This window comes from Hyalella azteca, unplaced genomic scaffold (genome assembly GCF_000764305.2).
Source record: "Hyalella azteca isolate HAZT.00-mixed unplaced genomic scaffold, Hazt_2.0.2 contig14966, whole genome shotgun sequence".
In the NCBI taxonomy this organism is placed as follows: Eukaryota; Metazoa; Arthropoda; class Malacostraca; order Amphipoda; family Hyalellidae; genus Hyalella; species Hyalella azteca.
The window spans coordinates 128,408-153,915 of NW_025944832.1; the positions used below are offsets into that span (position 1 = coordinate 128,408).

Sequence of the window (25,508 nt, forward strand, 5' to 3'; positions counted from 1 at the left end):
CAAGGAAATTATGGAGCTGCATAGTGAATATCAGAATGGCATTATTCCACGCGCACCGCTACCAGGAAATGTCATTTCGTACGCACAAGTGCGTAGTAACAAGTACTGGCAGCCAATAAAACGAGCGAACAATCAAACCGAGTTTAGAATTACGGTCGACGAGCCTAGCCTCGCTGACGACGAAGGCGCTTCTCATCGACGAGGCAACGACTCTGTCCTGAGAATTTCTTCACGTCGTCCGATGCCCGTTGGAAAAATTCTGGGGCATCGACAGTCGTCCGGCCAGTATAGGTATCAAAAGAATGCAATTCATGCATGCATGCGTGTTCATAGATGGCAAGTCCCGAAGCCGCTCAGGTGGCAGGTCATGAAGATCTACAGGTGGCAGATCATGAAGCCCTACAGGTGGCAGGTCATGAAGCCCGCACAGAAAGCACGGATATTGGTTATTTTCTGCAAATTGTTAATATGCTTGAAATATCTACACTCATATTGTTTGTTATGGCTGCAACGTCGTATGAGGACAGCGGCGCATTAGTGAATAATTTCATATTCATAATTTTTAATTAACAACTCATAATGAAAAACAACAGTACAGGCCTTTTTCAACAGTCACAACTTTTTTTTAGTCAATTAAGTTAGTTTCACGTTAGGCATTTAATTCTTAGAGAAGTAATTTAAAAGAAAGCAATCACGTGAGAAGGTAATTGAATAGTAATAGCAAACGGCTCAATTTTTTTTAAACTAGAATTTTTTTACCTAATAACCGACGATTGAGTGAATTATTAGCGCAATTTATTCCACGAAATTGCATGTTATTATGGCTAAGTATTGTCAATACAACTTTTGTGACTCGTTGGTATGTGAAACCATTCACTTTATTCATACACACCATTCCAACGAAAAGGAATTAATTTTATTAATTAAAAACAGGGAATGGTTTCATGTCAATGATCAGGGCCCCGACCTTAACGCCTCTGATGGTGGCCTACACCGACTCCGAGGGTCACTGAGCTGTGACGCGAGCGAGGAGCGGGGGGGCAGTCACAACTCTATGATAGTTATAAGTGTATAATGTATAGATTACTAGAATGACCGAGGAGTTACTGATGACTTTGTTGCTAAAATGAATCGTAATTTAAAATGCATCTCGAGATCAACGGAACTCATTCTAAAGGAGTTATGAGGAGTTAAGGTCTTGAAGTCCGCACATGTGGCAGGTCATGAAGTCCGCACAGGTGGCAGGTCATGAAGTCCGCACAGGTGGCAGGTCTTGAAGTCCGCACAGGTGGCAGGTCATGAAGTCCGCACAGGTGGCAGGTCATGAAGCCCGCACAGGTGGTAGGTCATGAAGCCCACACAAGCGGTAGGTCATTATTCAAGCATGAAGAACAGGTCACGATTAAAGCAAGGTAAGCAAGGCATGATATGCAGAGCAGGTTGGCTACAACGCCAGCACGACATGCAGCTCAGGCACAGGTTAGCTACCACGAGTGTACGGCTGGCAGGTCATGTCACAGGTAGTACAGTGTGCATGTTCTACAGGTTGGTTATACCGTGTACACGAAAGGCACGAAAGGGCACGAAATTACATGCCTCCGTGTGAGGCAGGTAATTTCGTGCCCATTGCAGGAAGTTCATCGACAGGTAAGATTATCGCACATGAACTGCTGGCGAGCCAACACGTAGGGCAACATGGGGCAGCGCCCCCCCCCCATTTTTTAAAACTAAATTTTTGATAAAGTTTTAAATGATACGAGGTGGTTCTTTGTTTTTTTTCAAAGGTACAACTTATGAAGAATGTATGATGTGAATTAGACGCCTATAGAGTTATTCAATTTTTAATGACACACTATTTGTAAAAAGTGTCAAAATGGGCCCATTTTGCTCGCCACCACAGTTTGGCAGTGTCAGCGTGCATGGTACGTAAGGTCTTAATGCGCGGTAGGTGGCTAACATCAAGCGCCGTATGCCCGTATGTAACTTATCCCCTCGATGCATCATTTTCAATGCATTAAATTACGTTCGCTCCTTAATTAGACGATTATTTAAAATTTTTGTTCGCTTAATATTAAATTTTATACAGTACAAATTTTCTAAATATCTATTGTTAAGTAATAGGAGGTCTTCTGATATGTCTTTGCTTATCGATTTCATGTCTGCATATCACGAATCAAAATTGAGTTTTATTTATTGTATATGCTAGTCTTCCTGATGAGAAACGTATTTGACGCGAAATGTAACCAATGCGTTGAATGTGTGCTGGATATTGAATAGCCGATCAGCGATTTACTCTTATAATTGGCCATGAATTGGCCTCTTCAATTATGAACAGTTTGAATAGGGTACACTGTACAATGGATGCTCAACAATGAGGTTTCGGCGTTTAAATGGCTCATAATTCTCGCGTATGAAAGGCATCAAGTGTTGTCAGCGCGTCCTAAAGCTGCTCCGATGTCGGTTTGTTTTCGTTTCATGCGGTCCATGGTCAATCGTTCCAAGCTTTTTCGATGGCAACGGAGAATATTTACACTTTTGATGATGCTGTGGAGAATTACTGATAGCGTGGGACTGATTTGCGAAATACGAATTTTGTGTTGTGGTTCAAGAACGAAAATTGACTCGATAAATTTATTCGACATAAATTAGTAATTTTTAGGTTATAATAAGCTATGAGATTTTGAAATTTATAGAATTGGAATTCAGGGCGTTCTTCTAAAAAAATTAAGTTGCTATTGGACCACTTCCATGAAAGTCAAGCGGAAATTATCCTTACTTAATATTGATGTAATTTGTATATATTTTTCTCTTTGTTCACGTAAGTGACACAAACCCGCAGTAAAATTGATATGCTAGTAATTTCAATAAATCAGTTTTTAAATTTTAATGTGTTTTGATCGGCTGAGACAACATTTAATGACACTCGTGTTACTCGATGATCACATCGTCAATTTCTGCTACTCGTTAGCTGTCCTTGATCACCCACAAAGTCACTGCCTGCTACTCGTTATCTGTTCTTGATCATCCACAACGTCACTACCTGCTACTCGTTATCTGTCCTTGATCATCCACAACGTCACTACCGGCTACTCGTTATCTGTCCTTGATCATCCACAACGTCACTACCGGCTACTCGTTATCTGTCCTTGATCATCAACAACGTCACTGCCTGCTACTCGTTATCTGTCCTTGATCATCAACAACGTCACTACCGGCTACTCGTTAGCGGTCCTTGATCATCAACAACGTCACTGCCTGCTACTCATTATCTGCCCTTGATCATCAACAACGTCACTGCCTGTTACTCGTTAGCTGTCCTTGATCATCCACAACGCTCAAGGCTGTGGCTGCAGTTCTGTCGAGTTGCGTTGCCGATTTTATAACTTCTTTAGTGTTGCCGATAATGGACCATCCCGTGGCGGAAGCGTTGCCTTCCCAACGATAATCGGGCAAATTGCACCAATAATTCAGGACGTTCTCTGCATCCGGGGCTCGGAAATATGCAAATCAGGTAGAGCGTGTTTTACGGTCTTGGTGCTTGTGATTGACTTTCGCTTCAAATGGACCATCAAAGTGCTTCTAATTTAAGACACGAGCATGAAATCTTCAAGTACAATTATTTTTCATGGTGAGCTTTCATGAGCTCCAGCTTCACGATAATACAGGATTTGCAAAAACTCCTCTATTTAGTGCATAATTTTGCGTGCAGTCTCCCAATAAATTTATTGTAAAACGTTTTTTTGCCAATGTTTCTGCCATTTTTCTCAACTTTTTCAACTAAATATTACGTGGTAATTATTATTGATGGAAGGAATTTGCTACGGTTCTATTATCTTGCACGTACCATTAACTCGTCCCTTTTCATCTATCGCCTTATCAACTGATCGGCCAAGATTAGGTGAGGATCGGGCCTAACAAAGCCAGAGACTAGGTAAGGATTGTGATACTATCCGTGGCGTGAATGGATAGATGAATGAGCGCAAATAAAGTGATACTGTGCAGTTATGTTATATTGGTAGCCAGCATCGAAGTGTCCGATGGATCGCAAATATGAAAACGCATGAATGTTATTTTTTTACTTTACCTAATTCGCTAGCAAATTAAGAACTTTAAAGACAGAAACGTCAAATAAAAATAAGAAATTTTCTATTGATTTTCTTTAATTTTTATTCTGTGGGAAAACTTTAATTTAGTATCCTATTGAATTGATTCTTCACGGCTAGAAGAAATAAATTGGCTGAAATCATGAGTTGAAGTTACAATTTGGGTTTACAGAAAAATAATGTGTGAATAAGTTAAAAAGCAGTGCATAGAATAAAAGCAGTGGATAGAAACTAACAATATTTAAATTTTTTCATATACGAAAAATATGTGTTCTTTTACAGCAGTATGTAGTTTTACAGCAGTATCAAAACTCAAACATTCAGTAACGGCGCATAACAATTTTACAAAATGACACTAAAGAAGATGAGTGAGTATTTTGGGAGATGAACACGGTGCATCTGAGACCTGAGGTCTGGAGGTGTCAACCTCAACCCAGAATGTCTCAACCATTGCGATAGCTTCGGTTTACTCTCACATTTTGTTTACATAAGGATGGACCATTGCCGTGACATGGTAGATTCATTCAAGTCCTTCTGTCTATTACAAGAACTTATTTTTTAGAGCAAGAAAAAGTTATTTTTCAAGAATTTATTATGTGTATTTATTTATTAAATATCTCATTGCAAACGTTTTGTAACTCTTCTCAGCATATTTATTAAAGTGCTCACAATTTCACATGTACATTACGCGGAAATCTGAATAATCTGGCATCCTTTTATACTGTAACGGAAATACAGTTGATTAATAAAATAATATTTATTGCATAGAATAAACTAAATTCGATAAATTCACTCTATTTATAGCCCATATAGTCGACCGCAAAATGGAAATTTGCGCAAAGATTTTTTCTCGAAAAAAATCATGCCGATAAATAATCGAATGGGTAACACTCGAAGATTAGTCTACATAGCATCGTAACGAGCTGGTGCGTTTTATAGTTGGGCGACGGCCTCATAATTTCATGGATGTGCGAATTTCGGTGCCTTTATGTTGTCTAACGTCAGAATTTTTTTGGATGGCTTTACACAGGCCGGAATTGTTTTAATTCAGAATGGCATATGCTTTGCAAGCTCATGCTGCTCATGACCTAGCATGAAAATTTTTTTCACATAAAATAGAAATGTTATAAATGGGTGCCCAACCGTGGTCTATTTGTTTGCCATGGATGAAGCGGCCATGTAACCATTGGTCATGGAACATCCATTCATCACGGAGGCCTGGACACCGGATAACCAGTAAGACCTTCTTGGTCATCAGTCATACACACACAGGAAGGCTCTAGTATCAGTGCATGATTTGAGTTGCTTTTTTTGAATCCGCAAATTTGGAGACCTGCTGCACTTTTGTTGGGATAACTGCTTGGTGTCGGGACTCAAGTCATCGATTTCTGTTCCGTCGAACGATACGTGGATGAAGATGGGGTTTCAATTAAAGTATTTAGTTAAAATGCAGACTATAAATAAAGGACAGAGCCTCTCCCTGACTTTCTGTTGTTGCAGCCATTTCACATGACAGTGTCACTCTATTTCCATAACCTATTAAATCCATTAATGTGCAAAACTGCTCTTATAGAATATTTAGTTAAAATATGAAAATACAGCATTAAGCATGTTCATAACCGTCCTCAACGTTGTGAGGCTAAAAATTGTAGCCTTTTTCTTTCATGTGATAGTTGCATAAAATGCAGAATCAATAACCATTTAATTTATTTCAAGTGTTTGGTGGAAATTGATTCATTTACATATCAGCTCCAGAATTGCTCTAACTGAACGTAATATTAAATTCTTAGGGGCAACCAAGAATTTCGATCACCATTGCAGTGGACGCGAATTTCGGATGCCAATCGACCGTGGGCTGGAGCCTCACATATTGAGTTTTGTTGGCCGATATTGCATTACTTTTCCGATAGAGGGCACTTCTAAACTTATGATTGTAATTAGGCCCGTAACCGCCATTAATTTCAGCTCTTTTGGTCCGCCTTGAGCTGCCCATCCCAAGAATTTTGACGACTTCAGCCCTCAAGATTGATGACGCAAACTTCGATCGCTTCCGCGTTCTTAATAGCAAGAATATTTCGGAGGGGGGTCAAGAATATGTGATTTCCGAAATGTATATTTTAGTACCGACACTCTAACGTTTTTGGTGGTGGGATCTTTGAAGATTATGTCATAAGACCTTCGAGTTTACCTTCTTCACGTTCTATCGTGTGTAAATACTGCCAACTCCAGTTTTTATGTAAGCAACTTCATGCAGCAAGACGCGTCTATAAATATATTTGTACGAAATCATTATTATTATCAGTTTATTTATAATGCATGTGTGAATTGTGTGATTGCTTTGTATGCATTTGCATAGCCAGGCGTTGAAAGTCGTCGGACGTTATCGGAGCGCAGGATGTTATCTAGATCGGCAGTTTTGTTATCAGTGCTGTAATCGCTGGACTTGACGAAACGCGGAGGGGCTGCCAAAATCAAATTTTTATTGAATCTAAATTTTCATTTTGAAACTAATTCAATAATGACTGTTAAAAGTTCGAATCGCAGTAGAAATTGATGTTGTTCATAAAATTGGAGTTTACGTGAATGTTTTTATTTAATAGTAATATAATTTGAACATTTTAATCAGAGAGGGAGATATGGTTGGTCTTTGTCCTCCTTACATAAAATATATAATTCAAATTTATGTTTATTTATTGTGAATTTATTTATTAATTTAATATTGAATTATTATTTAATTCATAAAAATAAATTTTCATATATCAATATTATAGGTAATTATGATAGGTATTTTATATCAAGTATATATTTAAGTTAATCTCTGTGGAGTAACATCGCGTTTAACCTATTAGCTATAAATATTTTGTTTCTCGATCTAGTAAAAATTGTGCAAAATTAACGTCTTAGAAAGTTAATTATGTATCTCATCTCATGTTTCACTACATTTTAAATTTCTTTGTGCTCCATTCACGGTAAAATTTTAAGTGATCAATCTCTCGTCCCGTGCTGCAGGCCCAGCGGAGGATGGTGGGTGTCGCGCACGCGCCTGGAGGTGGCGCTGCTGGCGATGGTGGCCGTGAGTTTGTTCCTCCTCATCGCCGTGTGTCTCGCCATGGCCGCCGTCATCGCTGGTTCTTCTCCTAACAGCTTGTTCGCAGGTCAGACTTTAGTTTATTAAATTTATTATATCGTAATATGGGGTACTTAATTGGCGCTCACACAACCTCGCCGTTTATTAGCTTACGATTTAATCAAATAATATACAGGAGAGTTTAACAAAAAAGAGCTTATGGCGATTCCTACACCTGTTGAACATGTCGCTTCACGTATTTTAACAGAGTTCTGGTACAAGAATTCATTTCTCTAGTATTCTAATTCATACCTTCCTCCGTACATCATTTACGGAGCTTCCAGACATACCTCTCCGTACTATGTCTGGAAACTAATTTTTTCGGTGTAGAGAAAGTTTATTTGACCATATGTTAATAAATAATTCAATAGACTCATGTTCATGCCAATGAACGATATTAATATTAATAGTGTAATTATTTGCTTGTGTTCTAACCTGTAGAAACCTTACTCTCAATAGTATAATATTAACTTTGAAATATGTATTTTACCACAAATCTTGGCATATGTTTCCAATTTCAAATGATCAACTTGTTTTATCTTCATAGAAAATAACATAACGGACATGAAAACAATAACGTGACAAATCTATTTTGTTTACTTAAATAATGACATTCCTTCATTTTTAATAATATGCCTCATTTTTTGTTTGTTCCAAAAATAAATGAGAAATATGTACATTGATGTGGAATCATTACACGATTTTCATGCATATTTCGCAATGCTGGGTGCATTTGCTCAATCAGTTTCTAAAACATGAGCCCTTGCGCTTAATATATCACTAAGCAAAATTCAACTTTCTTCTTTCGTCAAGGTTGGACAATGTACAGTTTACTCTGATCATGTCTACTAAAATATTACTCTTTTTTTAATTTTTTACATTTTTAACTCATTCAAGGTTTCCGGCATAATAATGGTGATGAATAATGTTGGTTAATTTTGTTGGAAAATTGTCGCTGTTGGAAGTGTCCATTAAAAGATATCAAAATAATTGGGAATCTCACGTACCTTACCTGGTATTCGGATGCTGTGACAACTGGGGTGTGATCGCTTGAATTTTCTGCATCAACATCCACGGAAACATCGGTATGTTTGACATCAATAACTGTTTGAGCGACGGTACTTTCGACATATATTATTAAGGGAAGTTTTTTACTCACGACCCGTTGACTTCTGTATGTGGAACCATGCAGGAAGATGACTAGACTGTAAAAAATATATCTATAACAGGTTAATATGGCCTTCATATCTATGGCCTTTGAAGTTTCAGTCAGCTTCTCCAATGTGAGTGAAAAAAATTATGTTGTATGTCCAATGGTTCCATTTCAACATCACGAGACATAGATAAAAAATATGGACGGAAAGAACTGAATTATTTTCATTAACTTCTTTTGCATATATTCTTTTCCCTACAAATGGATTAGTAAATTATATATTTTATGTAAATGAATGAACTTGGATTACAAAATTTCTACCGCTCAATCTTCCCTCTGCAGCGCCTATTGCTGCCGAGTTTTTCAATCCTACATCATTTCTGAGCAACTAAATATGAGGCACAAGTTTATTGCAACACTCAATGTATATTTTGTCTGTACAATCATATTGTTATTCAAGATCTGAACTGGTGATCCCAATGGTTTAGAGTAGCCCTTACTCTAGCCACACTCTTTTACCTATACTAGGGTTCCTCAAATGAACCTTCCTGTTTGCTCGATTAAACTTTCCACTGTAAACTCTTAAGTTTGTGATCACCTTGCGGGCTCAGTTCCTGGATGAAGATAATTACTTGGAGCTCAACAGCCCAGACGCACTCCTTGTAGGTTAACGGGCTTTCAGGAATGTGTAGTGCTTTTGTTATAACTCTCAACGCAACATCGGGGCAAATAATGCTAAAGAATCATACTCAAATAGAATTTTTTCAAACATTGCATTAAAGTATAGTGTTTTTCATTGGAATATGTGTAATTAACAAAATATAAATATGGACGTACTATTTTGAGTAAATTAAATGTGGGTTTCGATTACCGTAGACTTTTCTCTATAATTTATTATTCATAGAATTTTCTAACCAAAGCAAGTTTGATCCAGCCATCGATGGTGCAATAGAAAAAAAATCAACCCGCCCAATTGACACCGATAATACAAATAAAAATATGTTTTTTTTAAGTTGTCTGTTCTGTTTATTAGAAATTGCTGGAAAAGGCAAACGGAATTCATTTTGGGGTTCTTCTGTCATGGGAAAAATTTGTTTCCTCTGTCATGTGAATAGAATTAAATACCAACCTAAATTAACAAGCCACATTTTGTTGTGAAATATAAATGCGAAGTTTTTTAATTATGTCATACTGTCGCGCTTCTGAATTATTTTTTAGATTTATAGTGAAAACAGAGAAATTTCAATCTCTCTATTAATTTTACTCTCACTCTCTAAAGTTTTGCAAAAATGTTGTACCAAAATTATAAAATCTTCATTACTACACAGATGTTAGTTGGAAGTGATGTTTGCGAGCTCTTGATTATCATTCGTGCAAATTCACGTAATTTCCTGTAGCTAATTGCACTCTCCTCCCTCCCCCCGTCGCTCATCACTGCCGGTCTTCGTCGCGACTTTTGTTGCGTCGTTGCGCACAAAAACTGGATTGTGCGATTCTCTGTCCCTGTCGTTTATCTTATTTCCCTGCCTTCTTCCTGCTTTACTTCTTCTATTAACATATTTTCGTTAAGCAATTACACTTTCTCCCTCATATATCTTCCATAGTATTGCGTCAAATTTTAGAATAATAAATCTACTACTGTATACTTTTAATCCCTTTTTTCGACATCAAATCTAACTGCTGATGTATTCTTGCTTCATTTTCTGCTTCACTTCTAAACGACCATATGAACTCGTTCGAGTGACGACCACCCGACCGTGACGTCATCTGACTGTCGACTGAACAACGGACGTCTGTTGGCTTCCGGGCATCACTGTGTTCACCTCGTTGGGTGCTCTGCTGTTGAGTATACTGCGTCATAACACCTTAGTTTTGTGGTAAGTCTTGGAATATTTGTACTTCGTCGGACTCGATCATCACCCGCCACATGAGGGCACCTCCAAGTTAATTGTTTTATTTGCGCAATCATGCCGCAATCTTTCATCAATGAAAAGTCTTACGATCATTAATTGCTAGCGGCTTTGTTATACCCGTTCACTCTCGCTCACTCATCATGTGGCTCATCATATTTCACAATCTGGTAGTGCATTTTTTCGACATCGGTGTTACATAAATTATTCATCAGTGAAATTTTGGATACACAGAAGATACTTCGGCTAGAGTTTCAGTTAGTCATAACAAGTTTAAACGATCACTCCGTGAGTCAGCGTCCACCGATCGATTCGAATCAATCGAAAACATCCAATTCGATCCTGACTGGGCTCTCAAGTTACTTAGTAAATCCCAAACTGGAGCCGGTTTACAGTCCTCAGTAAATGATGAGAAGTCGGTTAGCATCATAGAGGCTGGAAACCGTGGACTTGAGCCGAGAAAATCCACCACCATTGAATTTTCCTTAACTGGAGCTGAAACATCAAATGTCAAGCATTCAGAAAGCCAGATTGCCGATGGTTGGACCACCTTGGCCCCAATTCTGGACGAAGATGAGAGTTCCTCTTTGTTTACATCGACGTCGGCTTCTGAGCGAGATGATGAGAACAATGCAACCGAAGACGATGATCATAAACCAGAGCAACCCGCGGAAGTAATTTTGGCTCCAGATTCTTCACCTTCGTTGAAAATCGCTTCTCTTTCTGAGCCAGCCTCAGATTTTAAATCACCAAGAATCGCTAAAGTCGTGTCAACGAACATATCCAGCTCCTCATTCGAAAGCCCTGCATTGGTTTCATCCACAACGCTTAGTTCAGTTCGAGCCTCTCTTGCCATTACCACACCTACCACCCCAACGATGATTGATCAAGTTTCAGACACTTTTAAGCAAGCTAACGATTCTTCTACAACTTTCACAGGCCAAACCGCTTCAGCTTCCGGCATATGTCTCACCAAGGGCTGCGTCACCTCCGGTAAGTAACATGCATATTTTAAATAGTACATCATAGCTTTAAAATCAATATAAACATAATGTACTGAAATAGATAATTTCCATAGAATTTAGATAGTATTTGATCCTGCTGAAAACTTTCTTAACAATATGAATAGAAATCTTATAATATTGTATTACCAGCGTGCACAACAATAAATGGACTCTGATTGATTAAATTTTTATTTATTTTATATGGAATTTAATGCATAACATGAGTATTAATCACAGTTACTGGTGATTTGAATGATTCGATTATGTATCTTACTCGCTCAAAACGGCATCGTAATTGCTCAGAGGAAAATTTGCGCTTGTCCTGTAACCTGCCCCGTGCCGGAAGCTGTCCCGCGATTATATCACCGACGGCCCCGCGTTGACCCATCAGAGGAGCGGTTTTTATCAATATTTCCAATGAAACATTCCCACCATCATACGATTGAGTGGTCTTGAGCTTTGTATCGCGTCTGATTGCAGCGAATCTTATTTCGTGACCAAATTGGCGTTTCCTGTGCGTTCATAGACTCGTTGTCAAGCAAGGGGTGAAGATGCAGAAGACTAGACATTCCCACTGATATTATCACAATTAAGTGCAATGCCAGAAAAATATCACTTCCTCTACCGGTGGCCATGAATTGAACTCAATGTAATCGTTCGCAGGTGCATATCGTCTGAAATAAGGTGATTGTCAAGATCGACTTACAAAACCAGTGATATTATAATATATAATATCACCGGTTTTGGAATATATTTCTGTAACATCAAACGATTGTTTAATGAACAGAGTAATTTTCAAGATATTGTCGTGACAATTCACTGATTGAAACTGAAAAATATCGACGCTGGGAAAGTAATTATCGCGCTTTGTTTTAATCACGGCAAAACATACATCACAAGGTCTATTTTCTGGTTTTCTGTGTACGCAATTCTGTGTTAAGGAATAAATGCAGTTAATTTCATGTTGCGTTTAAAAAATTTCGTTTACCGAGAAAATCAGAATAAACGTCCCCTGAAATACTCATATCTACATGGTCGACAGTCATGCCGCTTGCCACGCGATTGTCGAGTGGAGAATTAAGTAAAGGGTTCTCACCGAGTTATTTGCTTGTCACCATTTCTCTATCATCTCTGTTTACTTCCAAGTCTGAATTCTCATTGACTCGTGCACTGAACGAGCTTCAGCTTTCACTTCAGTTTTCACTAAACTCTAATTCGCGCTAAGTTTCTGTTCTATATATTAGCCTGACTTCTGAGCTCCTGTTTTCGATGAGCTCAAGTTCTCTCTGAGCCACGGTACTAGCTAGCTCTCGCTTAGTCCTGTGTGGTCGCTGATCCCCAGTTTTTACTAAATACTAGTTCTCAGTGATCAGCAGTTCTGCACAGTCCCGTGTTTTTGTTCAGCTACAGTTCTAACAAGTACTATAGTTCTTACTAGTTTTTTCTCAGTCCCGCGTTATCGCTGAACGCCAGTTCTCACGAGTATGTCGAGCTCAATTCTTCCTGTGATAAGATGTCCGCACACATTACGGTCTTATCAGCTCATCTGGCGCTGCGGTAGAGCCGTGTTAACAGGACAGGCCTCCAGTGTCTCCGGTCTTAATGGCCTGATTTGGTCCATGGAAATGAACTGAATTGGCGATCGAGGTGCTCCAGAAGAGTGCTCCCTCTGTCGGTAATCAAGGATTCGATTGCTCGTTTAGTGTTTCACAGCCTCCATTATTCCGAACCTGGCTGGAACATAGTATTCGATACCTTATAATTTTTTTTGTACTATTGCTGCAAAGTTACGGTTATTGGACTATGACTGATACAGCAAAATATTCAAAAAAAAAAAAATGTTTCAAAATTTACCACACTGTAACTGTTTCTACTCGAAGAGACACTTTTAACTTATAAGCGTGAAATAGAATTTTCCGATTGGTGTGATACATATGGAACAATTCACAATGAATTTCATTTTCTTTATTTATGTTAGTTCTTTTTATTAATTTTTAATAATTACATTCGAACTTGACCTTGTTTTTCTTGGTAATTATAAAAAAAAAAGTTTAAAATTAAAAAAGATTTGGCCGTCAAGGCTGGACTCCATTTCAGCTCTTTTGTTACCACTTGAAATTCGTATGGCATGTCTGCATTTCATGATTTTCATTAGTAATATTCGCTTACATTAGTTCAGGGTCCAATGGAACCCAGGTTAAATAATTATTCACGTGTTGAAATATTATGAACTAATGGTGTTGAAATTTATTTAAATCGCAATAATATAGGATTTGATATATTCTACCTGGTCGATAGTCCCGAAGAAATGCAAATGCCAATTTCCGACCTACTACATTATTTCTGTAAACCACTGGATAGTTAAATGAAGTAACAATACCTGAGTTTCGGCGTGAGAGTATTTATTTATCTTCTACGGTCGGAAACTTAAGATTACTTTATAACGATATTTGTTTCCAAATTGACTCATATTATTACTGTCAACACCACTGCTATCGCTGTTGTAGACTTGAATTTCGTGATTGAAAATACTGTCCATCAATTACTCCGTCATTTCGGCCGTTTGTACAGGAACACTAGGGGATACGTCCAACTGGGCCGTTGTAATTCAACCCATGCACAGTCAGGGGAAGACTCGGTCAACATGGTAGTGGCTTCGGATTTTTCTCTTAATATTTGCAGATGCTTGACTGTTTAGATCCGTGGCAAGAAAGCGTTAACGCAAGCAGTAGCACTACGGTTCGGTAATTCCTAGCAGGGAACGACGGTTCATTTTGATTTTTTTTTTCAGCATCAGAGTTGATCGAAAACATGGACCCGCAAATGGACCCATGTGAGGATTTCTTCGAGTATGCATGCGGTAATTATCTGAAAACCAAGAACATCCCCGACGAGAAGAGCTCCATATCGCAGTTCAGCGACGTCTCGGATGTCCTTCAGGAGAAGCTGCGCACGCTCGTCGAGAGCGAGGACTCCTCCGAGGACACCCCCAGCAGCCTGATGGTCAAGCAGCTGTACAAGTCCTGCATGAACACGGGTACGAAAAGCGGGTGTTTTTAAAAAAAGAGATAATGATTATTAAAGTAACCATGAGCCTGATGGTCAAGCTGCCCTACAAGTGAACACGTGCTTTAGTGCCAATACTCAAAAATTTAAAGTCTAGTCGTATAAACGTATCTTAATTTCAAGCAGATGAGTTATAGCACACATTTTTTGGCCATGCAGAGTTAGCAAAGTGTAAGTTCACTTCTGTAAACTTTTATCCATAAACCTTAGTACATTCATGATGCTCAGGAGAGAAAAATACTCTACCGATATAAGAAACTCTGAATCTTCGTCGGCCAAAAAAAACAATTTCCGGCACAGAGCGCATCGCGAAGCAATTTTATAACCATGCAGGGTTAGCAAGGTGTAAGTGGGTCCAAATCACTTCTGTTCACTTTTCTCAATAAATCTGGGTACATTCATGATGCTCAGGGGAGAAAAATATCCTACCGCTATATGAAACTCTTAATATTCGTCGGCCAAAAAACCATTTCCGGCACAGAGCGCATCGCGGAGCAAGGCCTGCAGCCGCTGAAAGACATCCTGCGGGAGATGGGCGGCTGGCCGGCGGTGGAGGGCTTTGCCTGGGACCGCAACAGGTTCGACTGGGTCCAGAACGTCTACATCAACAGGCGGCTCGGCTACTCCGTTGACCTACTGTTTGACTTTTCCATCACCACCAACATCAAAAACTCGTCGTGGAGAATTATTGACGTGAGTATGACTTTTAGAACGTCCGTATTCAAGATTCATCAGGGCAATGACAGTTAAAAATTAGAGTAGAATATCCGACGTTTAAGTCATTCGATGAGTTAGAGTAATTATAGGAATGGTGATAAACTCGTTATTCTGTTGTACAATTCCACATTAATAATTAATCACTTTTGGCGCGTCTATAGATAACACTGAATTGAACCATCCCGGAATCAAATGCCATGTCATCTTGCAATATGAGTTCTCATTCATGGAGCCAGAATCCGCTCAGAAGACTTTTAATCGTACTTAAATTTGTGCGTTTACATGATAGTACCAAGAAAATGTATCATTCGATCCTGAACTTAATGACGACGTTGACGTCTTTGAGGCTACTTGCTCCCAGATATTGAGGAATAAATTATGTAAGTGTCCAGTCAATAGTTTTCTACAATTACTTAACTTTCTGTGATAAACTATGAATTGGCTAAAAAGCCTGTTTCTGTACTTTCTCGTTATATTTCCCGTCTTCTTATATAAATCTAGATAGTAGTTTCTTCATACTGTAAATATCTTTTCAACTCTAAACTATAAATTCTAGAACCATCAATCTTTTCAACCTTTTCAACCGTCCTTTGTAATACGCAAAACTACTGATCATCGAAGGCGATCCTTTCGCAAACACGTGGTAAAATTATTAACTTCTCTTTGATTGTAAAAAAAGGCCACTGATTAGAGATTTTCATTGATTGATATAAAGCTTGGAAGGATTGAGAGGCGGCGGGATTGGGAATCCATACGCCTATCATCCGGATTTGGAGGATACGGATTTTTAAATCATCTGGATTTGGAGGATACTGAATTTGAAGTCGGGTCGCCTGCCGAAGACCACCACTGCCCTGCATGTAATGGACCATCATGATTCCTGTTTTCCGGAACGTAGCCTTCAACACTTCTGGACAATCATATAGGCAGCCGAAAGCCACCAAACAGAACGAATCAATTGAATTAGGCCAATCAGCCCTCAGGAGAAACAGTCGTCGATCGAATGGCATAGCATCGTCCGCCGTACCGCGAAAAAATTCTGCACCACTCGGACGTAGCGCGCCTGAGCCTTGCAGCGAACGTGATATCCGCCACTAAGCCGTCCGTATCTAGGCCGTGCGTCGAACCAGCCCTCGGTCGAACAACTCGTCGAAGTACGATAAATTTTGGAACAGAACTATGCTATCTGAAACCAAACCTCAGATGCGGTGAGGGTAAAATTACGTAATTTAATGATGACTGGAAGTCATATTCGATCCGCGGTCTGGTGGTACACGGCAGGTTTTATGCAAGGCCGGAGGAGGACAAAGCCGAGTGGTCGCAGGGTGTTGCGCGCAAGTTCCAGTTCAAGCGGTGGCCAGGTTATGAAGTGATGCTTCGACGCAACGTTCAGTGGTGGACGGCCATTCGACTCTAGGCTATTCGACCTCGTGTCTGGGAGGTGTAGAGCTCAAAATATTCAAAGCAGAATGATGTCAAGGGTCGGCTACGGATAGCAGGTTCCATTCACGGCTGATAGGTGGATGTCCGGAGAGTTCCAAGGAGTTCGATTCAGGGCTTATTGGAGCACGGCTGCGCTCCCCTTGAGTCCACTGAACATCGGAAGAGGATCTTGAACTTTTCATCATACATTTTCATTGTATCAGATCGACCAGCCGAGCCTGGGTATGCCGTCTCGGGAGTATCTGCTGCGCGGCCTGAACGACAGTGACGTGCGGGCGTATCTCGACTACCAGGTCTCCTTAGCCGCGCTCCTCGGCGCCAACCGCACAGCCGCCGAACTCGAACTCACCGAGAGCCTCTTGTTCGAGATACAACTTGCCAATGTGAGCGGGATTTTAAGAAAGTCTCATTTTGTATCTCGATTGTAGTGATCGTTGATGGATTTATCTCACAAGCACCTCTACTAAAAGGAATTGTTCAAATTTTCTCTCGATTTTCCATGTAAAACTGTATTTTTCTAGGAAAATTTTGATTTCCAATAATGTATTACAGTGCTAGAATCCACCTGTCCAATTTTAATTAAAGAAGCAGACCGGAGTGTAATGGAACAACAGAAAAGGTTCATATTTGAAAATAAAAGCTTATAATAACCGATTTCCATGTTACCTCACAGTTCTCACTGCCGAAAGAACAGCGTCGCAACGCCACGAAGCTCTACAACAAGATGACCGTGGCGGAATTACAGGGCAGGGTGCCCAATATCCCGTGGCTGTCGTACATAAACACCATCTTGTCGCCCTTCACTACTGTGAGTTAATCAAGAGAAGTAGTTGAAGCCTGTGAAAGTACCATGATATTTCCAGATCAACCCACTGGCAAGAATACATGGATTAATACTTAGAAGCATCTGGCATATCTGCTTTCATTGAGCGAGTGGCTTGTCTTTATCTGTTTCGCGTACCAGACCACTCATGGCTTGATTTTGCTCATAGAAGCTCATATTTTTATACAAACTTTCAAATGCGATTAGTTTCTCCGTTGTAATTTCGCCCATCTCAATCCCATTCGATTAACAGCATAGCGTTTGAAAAACTTTTTGAAATCGGTGAAGTAAATAAACGAAGTAAAATATTAAAATATTAGGAATCAATTTAAGGAATAATAGCTTTGCCTAACCTCGAGTTCAATTTATTCCTTCTTTTCAGGTCACCGAACGTGAAGAAGTCATCGTAAATGTGCCGTCTTACATTGAGAATTTGGGGAAACTCCTTTTGAGAACAGATAAAAGGTAGGATAAGTAAAACTTTCGCGTTGACCAATTTCAAAAACAAAAACCACAGTAATATGAAATGTATAGGGGCTATTGAAATTGTACCGATTTAATGAAGTCATATAGAGACAAGGGAAACGAAATAGCTGTTAGACATATTTTCACTGAAACAATGGTAGATTAAAGAAAGCAGTGAAACATTTACCAACACCCCAGATCAAATAAACAGAAACAATACTCAGGAAATTTTTTTAACGGTCATCTACATTCTTATGTTAGTAATAACTTGCGAACTTATTGCTTGATCTTCAGTATTCTTGTTGTTTCGGTGCCACTAGGAAGGAGTGTGGAGAGGTGGCTCAGAGTTACCTGAAAAAGGGTGGGAAAAGATATACGATAAACTAAAACAAAATACTTGTGCATAACTAGGTTGGTTGTTGTTCATTGTTGTTGTGTTCTGGTCGATGGGAAGAGGAGGGAACCTGCCAGGGCCTTAGTGGGTTGTGCAGAGTAGTGCGGGTAGATTGCGGGAGCGTCAGTAGCGGAATATAGTTGCCGTCTGTCCACAGAGTAATCGCGAACTACATGATGTGGCGGCTGTCTGCGGCATCCATCAGTTACTTGTCAGAGGACGCGCGTGATCTGCAACTCGTATACTCCAAGAAGATCACTGGAACTGGCAAGAGGAAGCCTAGGTGGAAGGAGTGCATGGGAGCCGTGTCGGGCAGGTAGATTTACTTCTTCGTGTTGCTTCAAGTAGGGACTGACGGATACAGACGAGAAAAACTAATAAATATAATTTTATTATATTCAAATTTGAAAGCACACAATAAATAAGCTTGTTTGATGTACATAGATTGGAAAATTTTTCACCTAGACCACAAGGATGCAGCCCAATGATTCATAGAAACTGAAATGAGTTGCTAATGAACTAGAAATTTGAAATTTCTGCAGCTGGCCTCTCCATTATGAGAATATCAAACACGTTCCAAATGAGAAGGAGTGCTAAATGCAGGAAAGCTTTTCTTTTATTTTACCTGACAATGAGCGAGTATCAAATCTTCATCTCATCATTTTAATATATGTGCTGTGAACATAATGCGACGATGAAATTTAAAGTGCCACTAATAAATTTGTTTGCTTACAGTCTTTCGTACGCTGTGGGCAAACTGTACGCTGAAAAATTCTTCAAGAAGGACGCCAAGGCTGCAGCAGATGAGATGGTATCCTACATCAGGGCGGAATTCGATAAAATTCTGCGCACTGTCGACTGGATGGACGACGAGACCAGGATCCGCGCCATCAACAAGTCCCTGGCGATCACGCCCCACATCGCCTACCCGGAGGAACTCTTGGATGAAACAAAACTAACTGAGCTATACAAAGATGTGAGAATTATTTTAATCAATCATTTATTAGGGATCGAGTCTTCTGTGCCAGATTGTAATTTTTCTTCATATCAAAATATTTCTTAAGTTATCATCACGTGTATTGCACATTGATGAGTTTAAGTTCCAAGTATCTCACTGGCAGATATCGAGTAATTTGAAAGCAGTTGATCCTTAAAGCTTGATTAATTGGGCTAGGATAATACTGTGGGACAAGCAGGATAATAACTCAAACGTTAAAGATTCTGGACTAAACGAGCTCTGCAGTGTCTCGATGACTTCAACAGTTGTTTAAACTCCATTGATAAAAAAAACCGGCGATTCACACAGATGTATGTTAAGAAATGGAAGGGTGACACTGACTCAAGTTTTTCCATTTTTGCCGCTCGATCTTGGCCCCAAAATTGACCACGATTACTGAGATATTCTCTTTTTTTCTCCTAATTTTCTGATATGATTTACGTACAGAAATTCTAGGAAAGTTTTTATTTCGTGAAACAGATAATCTGAGTGAACACATCGCCGCTATTACTCTAAAATTAAAAGATACTATCTTGAACATGTTACATGACACTCCATTCAACTTTATTTTCAGCTACAAATTTCCGACGGTGAACTTCTCTCAAATATGCGCAACTTGACCATTTTTGGCACGGATTATTCCTTCAAGCGTCTTAGAGAGAAGGTCGACAAGAACGACTGGAAGAAGCATGGTGCCGCTGCTGTCGTTAATGCCTTCTACAGCCCACTTGAAAACTCTATCCGTAAGAAACTATAAGCCTTACTATCGTTTTAGGAAGTTAGAAGCTTATTTTCTAACAAATTTAGCAGCCAGGTTTTTTTCTATAGAAACAGCTTCACTAATCGCAAGAAAAATGACTATCTGGATTTTAGCAGTGGGGCTAATTGTTTGACTCTGACATGTTTCAAAGATGATATCAATGGCAATATCCACTTCTGAGAGTAAAGAGTCTTAGCAAAAGTAAAACGACGGAAACTGAGTGTAAGACTCAAATTGTATTGCAGAATTCCCGGCCGGAATTCTGCAAGGAACTTTCTTCAACGCTGACCGCCCCAAGTATCTAAACTACGGCGCCATCGGCTTCGTGATCGGCCACGAAATAACGCACGGCTTCGACGACATGGTGAGCTGTTCTCATACTTTGGCACTTTGCTCCGGTCAAACTCTGCATCCAGGAAGTGATATTATTTGTGACTATAATATGAAGTAAAGTTGCTTTTGAAATTCAAAGTTAAAATTAAGCCAATGTTGCAGTTTAAAATGTTTTCCTGCTTGAATTTAGAACTAAAATTTTTCTTGCTGTTTAATGTGTTGACTACAATTTAACGCATTAATTTTAGTCAAGTTTTAGCAAAGTTAATTCAACTTTCCATACAGGGTCGCCAGTTCGACTACAAAGGCGACCTCAAGGAATGGTGGAAGCCCGAGACAAGAGCGAAATTCATAGACAAATCCAAATGCATCATTTATCAGTACGGCAACTATACGGAGCCTGAAGTAGGACTTAAGGTGAGGCGAAATAATTACCGTGCTTCCGTATACAACGCACTGCATGCATAAGAAGTTACCTCTACTTGTACGTTGATTGACTTTGAAGCTCATTGAGCCGCTGATGAATGCCTTGACTTCAATCAATCTACAAAATACGTGCAATTTTTTGGACGCAGCCAGGTTACAAAATTTTTCGATCTTATGAGGTTAACAATTAGACGACCATGACTAAAATTTATTGCAAACTTTTGTACCTCGATTATGGCAGCAAATAAGTTGCACTCTACTGCTAGAATAATTTTAATAAGGGTCGTCCATATCTCTGTCCGTTCCTTGTGTTCTACCTCCAGTCAAACTATCGAAAAATAAACACCAACTTTTTTCTAAAATTGCGAATTAATTATTAGCATGACTACTTCTGTACGAGTAACTTTTTGATTAGCAATGCTCGACTTCACATTCAGGTTAAAATTCCGTTCCGTGGACCAGCATTCCCCTGGACATAAATCCACAATTACTGCCTTAAACTGCTCCACTTACCAAAATATAATCCATTCATAGCACACTAATTTTATTTTGGGATATGAGGTAGTGATGGGTTTACATTTGGAGAATCGTGGGTTTGAATTCCATGAGGTGCGGAACATGAAGTAAACCACTCTGGTGGATAAGTGGCCTGAGCTGCGAGACTAAGAGCAGCTATTGCTGCGGAAACTGGGTGTTGACTCCAGGTTCTAGTTTGATGTTTGAATTTGTGACTCATGGCCGCTCGTCTTATATGGGCACAGAAGCGGGACGCACAAAAATATTGCTTGCGGTTTCTTCTTAGAGAAATGTTGTCGAACTTCCTATATTTTACCTAAGTTCTTTTGTTTCAGCTGAATGGCGTGAATACCCAAGGAGAGAACATAGCGGACAACGGCGGCATCAAAGAAGCTTACTACGCATATAATCAGTACGTCAGTGATCACGGCGAGGAGAATCCGTTACCAGCGCTCGGGCTAACAGCTAAACAACTTTTCTGGCTGTCAGCGGCCAACGTTTGGTGCGGCAAGTACAGGCCCGAGACACTGAAGCTACGGATCTTGACTGGGGCTCACTCGCCCGCTCGCTTCAGAGTCAACGGCCCGCTGAGCAATTTGCCCGAATTTTCGCGAGACTGGAATTGTAAATCGAGTTCGAAAATGAACCCGTCTCATAAGTGCTCTGTCTGGTAGTTGAAGTTATGTCGTCTTTTTGTTGTTTATCTCTTCATTTGATTAGTGTTTTATTTTGGGCAGCTTTGTATATGGCCGGTCTTTGAATCACTGGTAAAACTCTTCCCTCGAAACTTTAGACCGATGAGTTTCCTAAATGCTGAAATTGGAGGAAGTGGATAAGATAAATTTTCAATGTTACGTTTCTTTTTTATTTTATACTTCCTTGGGCCATTGCTTGTAGCCTTCCAATCGTTGTTATTATTTTAATAACTTTGTATATTTACAGGTAATTTCTCTAAAAATGTCTAGAAAGTAAATAACTTCTAAAAAAATTGACATGGGTGAATATGTTTTGATATAACGATCACAAAATAATCACTTCCACTATTAATATACAAAAACAATATTTCATGGAACAATTGTTAAAGGAATTGATATTATATCATAGTATGCCCTTCGTGCTGTCGGAAGAATGTCCTCGCGTTTATACGTGTTCAGTTATTTTCTATGTGTTGTATGAATGTTCAATGTATAATATTCTATCATCATTCGCCTTCACTTTATATTACTGTAGTAGCATTTTCAAGTCTATAAACCTAGATAGATAAAGATATGCGTATCAGTAGTGATAAATTGAGTTGCTGTGTAATGAACCTTATGAAATGTTTAAATTAACATATCAGTCAGTACATTGAAGCCATTTTATAATTTAAAGATTAAATGATTTTTCATATGACTTCAATTCGACATGTTTAAAGAACTGACAAAACTCTTTAAAAGAAACTTTTTAAAATGAAATGTATTTAATGACCTACTTGTATAATCTTTAAGCAATGTGTATACCTTTTGGAATGTTGAATCTGCCTACTATTCATCTCCTTGAAAACACTAAGCCGTATACATATAACGAAGCATTTGATTTCTAACCTGATCGTTTAGCTCTGATTCTGAACACATCATGAGAATAAACAGCCTTACAGTTGCTATAGATAACAGTCAGGGCAGCGAGGTGGGACTTCGAAGACCACAATTAGTAGCGAAATATCTGGTCGTAACCGGCAAAGTATCCATGTGGTAAAGAATTGACTATAAGGCCCAACACCACAATATCTGTATTGACATCGTGAGCACCGAAATTGAATGCACTGATTTATAATCTTTAGTATGTGTTTCGAACGTAGCAGTTTCAGGCCATGTTGGAGCGCGGCCTCTGTATTCCACCGCCTTCAGCTTCGGTAGGCAAGTCGTCCTCGCTGCCTAGGTTTCTGGGGTCAGTCCACGACTACTGCGCGTCTTCCCTTATTTGGGGCAGCTGATACACGATGCTGTTGCATCGTGCAGATGACATACGATCAAAAATTGTGCCCAAGAACCTATCCAGTCGTCTCTTTTAGGTCTCCAGAGTGAACTCACCCTCGAGTGCTTTGGTAAAACGCTAAACAGCATCGGTCATGCCACGGAACGAGATCCTTCTCATAGAGATTGAAATCTGACCGTAGATTTGTTACGGAATGGAGGTAACCTGCAGCCTTCCCCTTCTCTCGTTATGGATTGTCTCAATCCTGAATATCTTTCTTTCAAAATTGGATGCCAGTCCGGTTATTATTTTCCATGTGTACAGAGTGAAATGCCTCTCCTCTCCCCTAGTAGTACAGCTAGCTCCTGGATAATGCGGATCCTGGACGCGAAGGTTTGCTGCACATCCGATGGCGCACTGCGCTGAGCGTTGACGGGGTCCAGAGCTGGCCTCAGTATTCAAGAAGAAGGATCACAAAGGCTGTGTAAAGTGTGATCATTGGTTCTGCTTCTCTTGTTTTGAACGCCCGCCAGATCCACTGCACCTGTCGCCTGTCTTGTGGTAATTGCCGCTATGTGATCACGAAATTTAACCGGGGTATTCATCAACACTGCCAGATCATGCCCGAGCTGCACCTATTCAATTTCAGTGCCGTCATATATGTGCCAGGGAGCAGTGCTCCACAACAACTCTTCCCCCACATCTGTATCTCAGAATATCGAACTTGGTTATGTTGAGTTGCACCTTCTTCACTTGTGCCCAGTCGTATATTTCTTACAAGTCTTCTTGCAGCACCTCGCTGTCTACCCTGTCCGTAATCGTCATCAGTACGCTGGTGTCCTCGGCGAATGACGATCTTGAGGCGTGGCTCACTTCCACATATATGTAAAAGATGTGGATGAGGAAGTTGACAGCTATTAATAGGATTGAATATTTATTCTATAAGCGGTACTTCACTGAGTTCAGCACACGTAATTACATTCTTATGCGATACAAGCGTCTGAATTTTATCATTGCTTTGCGCGACTCGTAGATAGCATAAAGTTACGAAAGGACTGTTAATAAATATGGGATAGTGATGTTGATGAGGTTCGTGGTACATTATGCATACAAATGCTCCCAGTCGGTGGAAGCAAATAAACAAAGTTAGCGAGCTTTCAGCCAGACCCATTAAGCTCGGCCGACCACTGGAAATTCATCGCCCTGTAGCGACCATGTTTATATATTTCTTCCAGTTACCCCCGCAACTCATTTTCTAGGAACGTTGCTAGCCTAGTGAATTCTAGCAGAGTTACCCATCAACTCTAACTCAACATTATTATCCATGTTATTGCCTTATGCATCATTATCAATTAGCAACTGCAGTTGATATTCTGTTAAATATGATTTAGCTACATAAGCATATTATTAGCACTGACCTAAGACGTTGCAATATTAAGTAACTCCAGTAGTCATAATCATTTGCAAATCTATAATACAGCGCGTAACCTGGTCTCCAGACCTCGTGCCAATTAATGAGTAGAATATCTTCTGCGTTTCATTCCCCAATTCGAAACAGAATTGTAAGACGCTAGCGCAGTCAGTGGTTTCTAATTAACTTACACGCTTTAGCCGAACCATAGGGCGTTCGGAACAACCAAACGTTTGGCACGAGTCATAGATCTTAAGGGACTCAATACCGCGCCTCTAGCATTCCCACGTCTTACAACTGGTGACCCCGAGCTCAAGAGAATCTCCACCGTCTACAACTGGTGACCCCGAGCTCTCGAAAGAGTTCACCCCACTACTCGCTCCACTCCACACGGGAGCAACGATCACTTCATCGCGCGAACGGAAGCTGCCTCCCACACGGAGTCCGCCAGCCTTGCAAACTGGCGACCCGGAGCTCTCACCAGGAGTTTACCTCCCTCCGCAGTGGGGCAACAATCACTGCATCGCGTGAACGGAAACTGCCCCTTACACGGAGCCCGTCTACCCGTAATTCTACGTACTGCGTCTGACTGCGGAGGTTGTAAAAATCTGTCAACGCTAAGGCTGTTTCATTTACGTGGCCTACCTCTACATCATGCCCGGGACTACCGCAGGATCTCCTAGCCTGTCACCGGTCAGACCACAGCTTCAACTGACTCGCATACATCCCTGTCAACCGACAGACCGCCTGTATCCGCAGTTACACTGAAGCTACCACCAAAGGCTCGTGCAACACCACAGCCCAGCAACAAAACAATCCCGCAACTTCAGTTCTGCAGTGTCACTACCACCAGAGCTTTGGAACGACTGCAAGAAAATGAGTTTCTCCCTGCAACTAAAAAGGAAAC

The 25,508-nt window shown here is 40.0% G+C and overlaps 1 protein-coding gene across 2 annotated transcripts in view; it reads left to right on the forward strand.

The window, feature by feature from the left end:
- Nucleotides 1-22,686, forward strand: part of LOC108666853 (neprilysin-2) — a 61,359-nt gene extending 38,673 nt beyond the window's left edge. The window contains exons 2-14 of one of the 2 annotated variants that reach the window (XM_018153789.2): nucleotides 7,113-7,258; nucleotides 10,528-11,286; nucleotides 14,089-14,334; nucleotides 14,845-15,056; nucleotides 16,727-16,906; nucleotides 17,197-17,331; nucleotides 17,729-17,811; nucleotides 18,363-18,521; nucleotides 18,941-19,181; nucleotides 19,777-19,945; nucleotides 20,208-20,326; nucleotides 20,581-20,712; nucleotides 21,573-22,686. In XM_018153789.2, coding sequence (XP_018009278.1) covers nucleotides 7,113-7,258; nucleotides 10,528-11,286; nucleotides 14,089-14,334; nucleotides 14,845-15,056; nucleotides 16,727-16,906; nucleotides 17,197-17,331; nucleotides 17,729-17,811; nucleotides 18,363-18,521; nucleotides 18,941-19,181; nucleotides 19,777-19,945; nucleotides 20,208-20,326; nucleotides 20,581-20,712; nucleotides 21,573-21,911 — 2,920 coding nt within the window. In that variant the 3' untranslated portion in view covers nucleotides 21,912-22,686. The remainder of the gene's footprint in view (nucleotides 1-7,112; nucleotides 7,259-10,527; nucleotides 11,287-14,088; nucleotides 14,335-14,844; nucleotides 15,057-16,726; nucleotides 16,907-17,196; nucleotides 17,332-17,728; nucleotides 17,812-18,362; nucleotides 18,522-18,940; nucleotides 19,182-19,776; nucleotides 19,946-20,207; nucleotides 20,327-20,580; nucleotides 20,713-21,572) is intronic. The other variant, XM_018153790.2, reaches the window with a different exon arrangement.
- Nucleotides 22,687-25,508: the final 2,822 nt, after the last annotated feature.